The sequence below is a fragment of the Coturnix japonica genome (genome assembly GCF_001577835.2).
Source record: "Coturnix japonica isolate 7356 chromosome 14 unlocalized genomic scaffold, Coturnix japonica 2.1 chr14random1018, whole genome shotgun sequence".
Classification (NCBI taxonomy): Eukaryota; Metazoa; Chordata; class Aves; order Galliformes; family Phasianidae; genus Coturnix; species Coturnix japonica.
In genome coordinates, this window is record NW_015439704.1 from 1 (window position 1) to 10,897 (window position 10,897).

A 10,897-nucleotide genomic window follows, 5' to 3' on the forward strand; every position below is an offset into this window, starting at 1 on the left:
TCATGTTGTGTGTTCATGCTGTGTGTTCATGTTGTGTGCTCATGCTGTGTGCTCATGTTGTGTGCTCATGCTGTGTGTTCATGTTGTGTGTTCATGCTGTGTGCTCATGCTGTGTGCTCATGCTGTGTGCTCATGCTGTGTGCTATGGGCGCAGCACAGCACTCCAGGTCAGAGCGATGCCAACCTGCTGCCACCATGCTGCGTATAGTGGAGGTGATGGCTGGTGCCTGTTGTGCTCCGCTGTGCTGCTGTCCCCCACGTGTCCTCACTCTGTGCTGCTTTCCTCCTCAGAGGCGATCCAGACAAATGTGACATCTGGGGGAACACCCCGCTCCATCACGCCGCCTGCAACGGCCACATCCACTGCGTCTCCTTCCTGGTCAGCTTCGGAGCCAACATCTTCGCCCTGGACAACGAGCTCCGCACGGCGCTGGATGTTGCTGCCAGCAGAGATCGCCACGAGTGCGTCCGGCTGCTGGACAGAGCCGCCACAGAGCAGAACGTGGCCAACCCCAGGAAGGTCTCCAAACTGAAGGCGCAGGCCCAGAGGAACATGGAGAAACAGGTCAAGGAGTGCGAGAAGCGGCAGGAGAAGCACCAGCAGGAGATGAACAGGAGCTACATGAAGGAGAAGGTCGGCTCCGTGGCCTCCTCCAGAGGGACTCACTCCAGGGTGAAGCTGCCGACGATCTTCACGTCAAACACAGCGGCTCCTTTCTCCAAAAACCTGAAGGACACCTTCAAACTGAAGGCAAAAAGGGCGGCCGGCAGCACGAGAAGCCAGGAGCCACAGAGCAACGGGCAGGCAGACGGAGGGGAGCGGGGGAGCGTGATGCACCTGTTTGACGAGAGGGAGGAGGACGACTTAGCGGACAACGATGGGCAGCTCTCCATTTTCACACGGCCAGGTCTCGGGAAGATCGTGTTTGGAAGGAATTTGGCTGCGGATGTGGATCCTGGGACCGTGTCTTCCCAGAAAGAAGGAATCAGCTTTAAAATGTCCAGTGAGCTCTTCCAGCAGGAAGGTGCCGATGGCAGCTCAGAGGGCGACGCTGGAAGCAGCGCCGATGTCCCCTGGCAGGAAGAGGAGCTGCTGTGGGACGATGAGGAAGCAGACAGCACCCCCCTGGAGGTGTTCCTGGCCTCACAGATGCTGGACGAGTTTCTGCCCATCTTCATGAGGGAAAAGATGGATCTGGAGGCCCTGATGCTGTGCTCTGATGAAGACCTACAGAGCATTCAGGTGGAGCTGGGGCCAAGAAAGAAAGTCCTGAGTGCTGTGAGTAAAAGGAAACAGGCGTTCCAGGACCCCGGAAAGACTGTGGATACGTGCCTGTAGAACAGCACCCACTGCTGCCTGCACCGAGATCAATTCAGTGCAGCACGCGGCTCTGCTCAGACCAGCACTAAGGCCGGGAGCAAACCGTGCCTGCACGGAGCCGTGCAGCTGCTGCGGGTGGTGGCTGCGCAGCGCGGGGTGCGGTGCAGATTTGGGCACATTCTGCCACAAAAAGAACGTGACAGAAATTGCCAAAGGCACCACCAGGGCTTGTTCTGCTGCTTCCATGGCTGGGGTCCCTGGTGTGACAGAGCTGAGCTTAACAAACCGCCCCCTTCTCCTGCAGAACCCACCGAGCACTCCCAGAGATCAGGGCTCCCAGCTTTACCCCCCTCCCCGTGTCACATCGCTGCAAACTGCTCTTCTCGGTGCTAGAATAAAATCTGCTCTTGGCTCCAGCTGCAGCTCGTTGCCTCCACTCGTGCCTGAATCCCAATAGACAGGAGTATCTCACAGCTCCATGCTGCCACTCGTGTTTCTCTGCTGCTGAGGAGCCCTGGGATCCCCATTGTGAGGCACAGGGTGAGCAGCACCTGCCCGGCTCTGGCTGTGCACCAGCACACGGTGCCCGAACGGCCCCAGGAGGAGATTCCCCGGGGCTGGGAGGCCGGGGGTCTCTGCACAGCTGATGCTCCGTGTATCCCTGCAGGGCACAGCCGGCACATACACCCAGCACATACATGCAGCCGGTGCTGCTGCTCAGTGCCACCCCAGCCCGGGTGCAGTGCACTGCAGTGCCAACACCCAGCTGGGAGCAGATGAGCAGGGCCAGCAGGTCCCATGGCAGGAGGGGCACGGGCTGTTTGTGGGAACGGCTCCTGGTTAATCATCCATTTGTCGCGCTCCGTCCTTTCTGCATGTTTGTCCTCTCTGATTTGCTCACCATTGCTTTCCTTGGCTGGACTTTGTGCTGCACCTTTGCCATTTCCTGGCACGCTGTATCTCCCTGTGCCAGGCTGTGCCATCTGAGCCTGCGCTGCACCAGCTGTGAGCACAGGGATGGGCCGGGCAGCGCCGCCCTGGATTGGTGCTGGGTTGGCTTTGGCTGAGACTCACCAACACTTAACGAAGCAAGAACCTTGTATGTGTGAAGGTAAATGGTGGGAGCTGAGCCGCCCAGTGAGCAGCTCCAAGCTCCGCTCACACTCAGCAGCCACATTTACCAGAACAGCAAATGCTGCAGCACCAGAAGTGCTTTCATCCTGATCCAAGAGCAAAGCTAAGAGCAGAGCCCACCCAGCTGCCCAGAACAGAGGAACAGACAACAAAACAAGTCAAACAGGAGCTATTTTATTTTAACAGATGATTGTTGCAACAAATCTCGAGACTCTTAATTGGTACAAGAAGGAAGCAGAGCAGTTAGGCCTGTTCTTTGCACTACAAAGACCTGGGGAGGCATCCAAGTGGCCCCACTGTGCTGAGCAGCCCGGCTCCCCTCGGGGCAGTGGGAAGCCCCATGTTCTGAAGCTGGGCTCACAGCGGCTCCCACTGCAAACAGACGCTGTGAGCACGGGCTGCTTGTCCAGGATCACACCAGCAGAGTGCAGGCAGCAATGAACCGAGCAGCACCACAGGCAGCACGCTGCACAGCCACCCCACAGCGCTGCCCCATACGGACGTGGGGCTCTCACAGATAGCACTGCTGTGCCCACAGCCCCCCCTGCTCCCCAGCACTGCAGTAACAGCCCAGACGTTTCTCAGCACTTCACAATCAGTACAAAGAAAAAAGCAGCAAAAGCGGCCAAGTCCCACCTTTACCCACACAAACAGATCCCCCTTCCCTGCTCCCCACCACCCAAACCCACCATGCAAATCCACACTGCTGCTCCCCACTGCCCTGCACTGGGCTCATGGCTCCGGATGCCACCAGCAGCACTGACACCGTCCTCATCGACCCCTTCCACACGTACCTACTTGCCAACGAGGTGCCCACATACGCTGCTCCACGGCCTCCTTCCCCCCTCACCCCCCCCACATCTCGCAGGGCACAGGCAGGCAGACCATCCCATGGGAAGGTGCAGACCAGCAGAAACAAAGCTCCCATGCACGGCTGCACTGTGACACGGGCTGCAGACACAGCCAGGGCTGTTCTCAGCTGCTGCCCGACCCGCTGTGCAGCCACCACATAACAGCACAGAATGGGAATCCTTCCTCCTGCACAGCACTCCTGGCTCCGCTGCCAAGGGAGGAGCACAGACATTGCTGCCCAGCACAGACACTGGGATAAGAGCTATTACCAGTGGACACACAGCATGGCCATAGAATCCATCTCCCTGTGCACTACAAGCTCTACTGGCCAAAGTCAGATGGTGTTCCAGCCCCAAAGACGCTTTGAGAACAGCTTGCAGACACCACGGGTGAGTGAGGAAACCTCCCAGCTAACACAAGGAAACATTAAATCAAAGCACATTTTCAGCACTGACATTTTGGGTGAGTCCCTCCAGCAAGAAAAAGGCAAAACTGCAGGCAGGAAAAGCAGCAAAGGAGGGATCCAGTACAGTCTGTCTGAGCCAGGTCTCCCATGGCAAAGCCCACCTGTATGGAGGCACAGCTCCGTACATGGCTCCTGCTGGGAACGTGCTCCTAATGAAAACCAGGGGGGGCTGCGGGCAGGAAATGGGGGGGGCTGATCCCAGCCAAGGAGCCGCTCACAGCCCACCCTGCACGGAGACCATCCCAGCTCCAGGCGTGGAGCTCCAGCCTCCAAACCATCTGTTACTGCAGTAGGAACAGATCGGTTACACCATGAGATCTACCCCTGGTCTGCACCATAAATAACTGGGGAGGGCAGAGCAAAGCGTGGAAGGACCCTGTTAGTGCAAGCGCCAACATCCACCCACAGCACTGCGTGCGAGACAGTGCCAGCAGTGCTGCAGGCTCCTACAGGTACAGAAAACACAGGAGGTCCCACGAAGTGTTAGTTGTCATTCTTGAAAGCTGCGTTTGGGCGGAATTCATCTTGTTAACCAAAATGCAAGGAACCAAGTGCGGGTGATCTGCTGCTGTGTCACGGCCCCGCTGGCATCACGGAGCTCCCGTCAGTTTCCAGCTGACCACGCATCATACACGAACTTGGCAGCTACGGTGTCTTCAACTGCCATCCCTGAACCAGGACGGGGTTGGGCTCAGAGGGAGCAGGCAGACAGCGCCCCCCGGCAGCCCCCCCACAGCGCTGCAGTTACTGCCCCACTGCGTCCTGCCCATCCTGCGGGGAGCTGATGTAAGGCTGAACCCATCAGCACGGCTGCAGCTCACTCTGCTCCCATCACCAGGCAGCAGCACTCAGCTGCCTCCATGCACTGTGCTCACACCAGACGATGCTGAAATGGGCAGCGTACTTTGCCCAACACTACTTTGCTTCCTTATCACCTTCCACCCCGCAGCCCTGACAAATCACAGCTCTCAGCAGCGTTGTTGTGTGCAGCCCTATGGAGGGCCGGGCCCTACCAGCCGTGCCAGCAGGGGCTGCCCTTACCCAGAGACTTGAAGACGGTGGTTTTCTCGGGCTGTGCCGGTTTTGTTCCCTTCAGCAGCTCCCCCAGCTCCGCAAAAATCTCTGCCTGCAAAACACGTGTTGACACCAATGTAACATCGCGTGTGCACTAAAACGTGCTGCAGAAGGGACTCAACGCAACTCTTCCCTTGTTGCTATCCCATTGCTGACTCTTTCCTATGGGGATAAGCCCCAGCACCGCCCTCCCCATGCGCTGCTCAGCTCCATCCCGCTCTGTGCTGCAGCACCCGACTCACCCCGGACAGGATCACGTCCCCCGACTCCGCCAGCGCCGCCTCCCTGGAATCCACCACCAGCACCGAGCTCTTCATCAGCGCGTCGTCCAGCTCCCTCCAGTCCGGCCTGCTCGCCCCGACCGCTGAACAGCACAATGTGAGAACCTGGGACAAACACTGCGTGCAAACTGCAGATGTGCTTCGGTACAGGCACAGCACGGGCACAGCATGGCCACAGCACGGGGCACAGCGCGGGCACAGCACGGGCACAGCACGGGCACAGCACGGGGCACAGCACGGGGCACAGCACGGGGCACAGCACGGGGCACACAGAGATGGATGCAGGCAGGAGGCAGCACAGCGCTCACACTGCACAGCGTCCCCAGCCACCAACGGCCTCATGTTCTCCATAAGCAGACCCGGAGCAGTTTCAGTCAGAAGTTTCCCTGCAGGTTCATTTCTAAGCGGATCCAACATTCTCTACATCGTGCTCCTGACAAGCGCCACCTTTGCCCAGAGCCCCCATAGGAGCTGAGGCACAGGGGGATCAGCTGCTCTGCCCAGCGCCCACAGCGCCCGGCTCCATCACAGCAGCACCAGAGCTGCAGGAGGGCAGGGCAAGCAGCGAGCGGCTGCATAGAGAACCCACGGAACCCACAGGACCCACAGGACACATAGGACCCATAGGACACATGGAACCCACGGAACCCACAGGACCGAGGCTGCCCGTGGCCGGTCCCGCAGCCCGTGGCCGTACATGGCGCCGATCTCCACGTACCGTTGATGTGGGCGCCCGGTTTCACCCACTCTCCAAAGAGAATCGGCGCGGTTGCCATGGTGACCGTCACGATGACGTCAGCCCCGCACACCGCGTCCCGCACGGTCCCGCACACGCGCACGGCGCCGCCCACGGAACTGGCGAGCTGCAGCGCGCGCTGCTCCGTGCGGTTCCACAGCCGGACCTGCGGGACAACGGCACGGCTCGGCCCGGGGCTGCAGCGGGGACACCCGCCCGGTGCGTGCTGCGGGGCCGGTCCTTTCCCCTCAGCGCCGTGTGACGGGTGGGCGGCCCCGGGCGGGGCTGCTCCGTGCGGCCGTTGTGGCGGCCCCCGTCCGGCTGCACTGACGGGCCCCTCACTCACCTCCGTGAAGTCGAACAGCTCCGTGAAGGCCTCGTAGTGGCTGCGGGCCTGGACGCCGGCTCCCAGGATGCAGAGCACGGCTGCGGGGCGCGGCATCAGCAGCTGCACGGCACAGAACGAGCACACGGGTCACAAAACGGATCAGCCACAAACCAACGCCAGCAGCACAACAACAAGCAGCTCCCGGAGCCCATCCGGGAATAGAGCGACGGCTCCGTGCGTTCACACAGCGACAACAGCCGGTGCCAGCAGCTCCCCCCGGTGTGACCGTGACACAGACCCCGACGCGGCCCCTCGTGCAGCTGCGAGGCCACAGGTCTCACTGCGAGCAGCGCCGGGTGCTGCACGACGTGACCCCGGCCGGCACCAGGAGGGGCGATCCCCCACCCCAGCCTGGCTCTCCATCGCAAAGTCCCCGGCTCCTTTCCTTCCCCCACAACACACCAACACCGACGCGCTTTCAGCATCCTCCCAGCCCTTTTCTGATGGGCTGAGAAAGCAAAAGGAATAATGGCACTATGGAAGAGCAGGCGCTGCTGAGACGCAGGCTGCTCCTTGCTGGCAGCACCGCAGGCTGGGGAGCAGCTGAGCCCTGTCCCAGCAGGGCACCAGCCCCCCCCCCAGCTAACAACACTCCCAGAGCATTCAGTCTCAGTAACAGGCAGCTCACTGCTGTCACACGCGATCGACAGCATCCGTGGATGTAACCACACTTGCCAGGCACCAACAGCAGCACAGCCACCGTCAGGACCATTGTGGGGGATCTTTTCTCCTTCTTTGCCTACATCCACATTTGTTCCCATGTGCACAGCAGGGGATCCATTTAGTTCCCAGATCCTGTACTGCTGTGTGTTTGCACCCTGTAAGCCCCATAGGACACCCAGACACAGCAGGGATGGCGGAGCTGCTGATGTAGGAAACGCTGCACAGTAAGAGCAGGAATGCCCGAGGGAAACATCTCCGGGCTGAGCTCCGTGTCTGTGCTGCGTTTCTGGTTCAGTTCCTGCCTGTGATTTAGCAGCACTTGGCAGCAGAGCAGCGCGGCCCCACGCGTCTTTGTCTCTTGTTTGTGCTCTCACTACAGCCGCTCGCTCCTGCATGAAAAGCCTTTGAGCTGTGCAGGCTCTCACTGCTTGTTCTGCTGGAAGAAAATTGAAGAGAAAAAAATCTCATTGACTGTGTTTTTCAGTAGCAACAACTCTTTGCAACATTCCTTACAAAGGCTCTGAAGCACGAACCTCAAAGGTGCCCGGCACAACAGCGTTGTGTCTTTGAAGGCTGAGTGTCAGCGAGGGGACACGCTGACGGCTACGAGATAAACTCAGACGCTGCCGGGAGCAGCACATCAGCAGTGGGGGGTGTCGACACGAACCCCCCAGCAGCCAAAGCTCCTCCAGCCCAGCAGGTCAGAGCTGGGCACGGCGGGACGGGCGGCAGCTGAGCAGCGTGTCCGTGAGCGCTGCAGGTTCCAGCCGGGAGCAGAAGCTGCTGGGATGGGTTTGTTCCTCCGCTTCCTGCCGGCTCCATCCCGGGGCCGCACGCACAGCCCGGCACAAAGTGCTGCTGCAGAGCGCGGCCCCAGCGCTGCACGGGAACCGGGGGCGCTGCCCGGCCCCACGTCCCGGCCCTGTCACCTGGCTGAGCTGGAGACGAGCCGCTCTGCCCGCACACAGCGGCACTGACGGGAGCGCTTTAAAAGGGCTGATTTGAAGGCAAACACGTCCGGCAGCGCACAGAGCAGCTGCATCAGCACCGTCAGACGGCGCCGCCGCCACGGCCGCCCCACAGACAGACACCCCACAGACAGACGCCCCCACAGACAGACGCCCCCACAGACAGACGCCCCCACAGACAGACGCCCCCACAGACAGACGCCCCCACAGACAGACACCCCACAGCAGCGACAGCGCAGCACTGACCTTGGTGGCGATGGCAGAAACCGCCGCCGTGCGCTTCGCCGTGATGACGGCACCGTCCAGGACCTGCCAAAACAACCGGCACGTTGAGCAAAGAGCCGGTAACGGGGGTAACGGGGGTAACGGGGAGCACCGGGACCCTGCGGCCTCAGCGCCTCAGAACCGCCGCTTCCACCCGAACGGCCGCTCCTTAACGCTCCGTCCCGGTTCCAGCAGCGCCCGCCCCGCGGCCCGTCGCTCATTGACCGCCCCGTTACGGTTTGATGGAGCCCCGCACGCACCGCCCGCAGCGCCCCGCAGCGCGGGTCGAACAGCAGAACCGTGGCCTGGTGCGACGGCGCGGCCGAGTCCCCGCGGGGCTCGTAGAACGTCACCAGCTTCGTGCTCAGCGCGTCGTCAGCGGCGCTGTAGGCCGGCATGACCCCCAGGAACCTGCGGGAACGGACACGGAGCGACGGGAAACGGACGGACGGGACAGAACGAACGGCACAGAACGGGATGGATGGCACAGAACGGACGGGCCGAGCCCCCGCCGTTCCCTCTCTCTCTCACCCCCGGTACGGCCGTACTCTCAGTACCGCTCTCAGCGGCTGTTCCACGCCGCCCGCCGGCCCCGCCGAGAAGTTGCTGAGCGCGGCCTCGAGTCCCGGCAGTAACAGGCTGGCGCGGGGCAGCAGCCGCTCCACGTCGGCAGCGCTGATGAACACGGGGGGCGCGGAGCTCATGGCGGACACCGACAAACACCGACAAACACCGACAAACTCGCACCGACGGCAGCGCGGTCCCCGCTCCCCGCCCCGCCCCTAAATACGGCCCGCCCGCCCCGCCCCCACGGCCCCGCCCCCACGGAGCAGTCGAGTCCCGGCTCTGCAGCGCTAGAGCGCCGCGCGGCGCGGGGCACGCCGGGAAGGCTCAGTCCTCCCCGCGGACGCCCGTCCCGTTGTGCCCGCAGCGCGCGCCGCCATGAAGCGATTCGTGCTGAACCCGAGAGACACCGCGGTGAGACGGGACCGGGACCGGGACGGGACGGGAACTGAGCGGGAACCGAGCGGGAACAGAGCGGGGCGGGGCCGGAGCTGCTCCGGAGACTGCGGGGGGACGGAGCGGGGTGCGGGGCCGTAGGGCCGTAGGGCTGTAAGGCCGTAGGGCTGTAGGGCTGTAGGGCCGTAGGGCCGGGCTGGGCCGGAGCGGTGCTGTAGGGCGGGAGCGGCTGTAGTTGTGGTTCTGGTTCCGGTTCTGTCCGTGTCTTCGGTCGGTTCCCGCGGTGCGGCCTGCACGGCCCCGGCACGGCGCTGCGCTGGTCCCGCCGCGGCTGATGAGCGGCCGTACGGATTTGGCCGTACGGGGCTGTACGGAGCTGTAATGAGCTGTAATGAGCTGTAATGAGCCGTAATGAGCCGTACGGGTGTACGGGTGTACGGAGCCGTACTGAGCCGTACGGAGCGGGGCGCCGTGTCTGCCGGGCACCGGGCGGCTGCGGAGGACCCGCGCCGTGTCCGCAGCTACTGCGGGTCCGGAGCTGCAGCGCCCGCTGCCCGGCAGCATCAGCCCGGGCTGGGTGTGGCTGGGAGCAGCCGGGCCGTGCAGCCGCCCCTGCCCGTAGCGGGGCGTTGGAACGAGACGGTCTCTAAGGTCCCTCCCGACCCGCAGCGCTCAGCGCCGCCGCTGCCCGGCACCGGGTGAAGCTCTGGCGGCGTTTCCCCTCGGCCGACACGCGTTGCGGGTGAGGAGCTGCCGTCCCAGATCCTTGTCCTTGGAGTCCCGACCCGCAGCGTTCAGTGATTCCGCCCCACACAATGGACGGGGATCGCAGGAGCTCGTGCTTTAATTCCTGCACGGTGTTGGTACAGACCGTGTAGTGCCAGGGGAGGTGGATTCTACACAGAGCACATTTGAGGTTTCAGCTGTGATGGAAAAGCAATTGGAGGAATTAAAAGGGAGCGTGTGTTTTTGCTCTGAGCTCCTGAGCTGTTTAATGTATTTCAGCTTCAAAATGAGCAGCTTCCTTCATACGTAGGCATTGACTAACACAGCGCACCCCTTTGCTCTGCTCTGTCCTGCAGAAGCGGCTGTACTCACTCAAAGTAGCCCCGAAAGTGGCGGTGGCAGCGGCTGCAGAGCGGGTGAAGCTGCCCCGGCACAGCGAGGAGCTGGAGGTCGGTGTCCGTGCGGGTGTTGCTTTGCTCTTTTCCTCTCTTCCCTTTTTTCTAGTCGTGCAGAGCTGAGCTGAGCAGTACAGCTGCGGCTCAGTGACCCACGTGTCGCTTCTAACGCAGATCACCAAGTTACCGAATGGGTTAATTATCGCATCTCTGGAGAACTTCTCCCCGGCCGCGAGGATCGGGGTGTTCATCAAGGCGGGCAGCAGATACGAGACCACCACGAACCTGGGAGCCGCTCACCTGCTTCGCCTGGCGTCCCCCCTGGTACGTGCTGCTTCCCAGTCACTGCTGCTGGTGCTGTGTGCAGTGGGAGGAGACTGAGGGCAGCAAGGTGCGGTGCTGTGTAAGAGCTGTACACGCTGCAGGCACACGGGGCTGCTGGTCGTGGGGTGTCAGTGCAGGAGAAACACCATCGCTTCGTGGCAGTGCTGTGCTGTGGAGCTGTGCTCTGTGGTGTCACTGCACACCTCATGTGTGTGTGTCTCATTACATACCTGATGTGTGTGTGTCTCACTGCACACCTGATGTGTGTGTGTACACGGTGCTGTGGGGGTAGTTGTGTGCCAGCAGATTCAAGAACAAATGGCACACGGTCGCTGCCATCAGTCC

The 10,897-nt window shown here is 61.8% G+C and overlaps 3 protein-coding genes across 5 annotated transcripts; 2 read left to right on the forward strand and 1 right to left on the reverse strand.

Moving 5' to 3' along the window:
* Window positions 1-217: 217 nt before the first annotated feature.
* On the forward strand, window positions 218-1,743 carry LOC107306901 (ankyrin repeat and SAM domain-containing protein 4B-like; the record flags this gene model as incomplete). Its single annotated transcript, XM_015850312.1, has 1 exon — window positions 218-1,743. A coding segment is annotated over one exon (1,122 nt), but the record flags the coding sequence as incomplete, so codon positions are not given.
* Window positions 1,744-2,613: 870 nt separating this feature from the next.
* Window positions 2,614-8,931, reverse strand: LOC107306902 (ketimine reductase mu-crystallin-like). 3 transcript variants are annotated; one of them, XM_032441614.1, is made up of 9 exons: window positions 8,679-8,931; window positions 8,408-8,558; window positions 8,130-8,192; window positions 6,211-6,312; window positions 5,847-6,030; window positions 5,437-5,514; window positions 5,090-5,245; window positions 4,815-4,899; window positions 2,614-4,442 (listed from the first exon to the last, which is right to left on the reverse strand). In XM_032441614.1, exons 1-9 carry the CDS (start codon window positions 8,849-8,851, stop codon window positions 4,430-4,432), a joined length of 1,005 nt encoding a protein of 334 aa, XP_032297505.1. In that variant the 5' UTR covers window positions 8,852-8,931; the 3' UTR covers window positions 2,614-4,429. The 3 variants fall into 3 exon arrangements, with proteins under 3 accessions (XP_032297505.1, XP_032297506.1, XP_015705800.1); XM_032441615.1 differs by lacking the exon at window positions 5,437-5,514 and having other exon boundaries at window positions 5,090-5,233; window positions 8,679-8,930; XM_015850314.2 differs by lacking the exon at window positions 5,437-5,514 and having other exon boundaries at window positions 5,090-5,211; window positions 8,679-8,926.
* A 62-nt stretch (window positions 8,932-8,993) lies between these two features.
* LOC107306904 (cytochrome b-c1 complex subunit 2, mitochondrial-like) lies at window positions 8,994-10,624 on the forward strand. Its single transcript, XM_015850315.1, has 3 exons — window positions 8,994-9,125; window positions 10,190-10,282; window positions 10,403-10,624. The coding sequence occupies exons 1-3, from the start codon at window positions 9,090-9,092 to the stop codon at window positions 10,607-10,609; spliced, it is 336 nt and encodes a 111-aa protein (XP_015705801.1). The 5' UTR covers window positions 8,994-9,089; the 3' UTR covers window positions 10,610-10,624.
* Window positions 10,625-10,897: the final 273 nt, after the last annotated feature.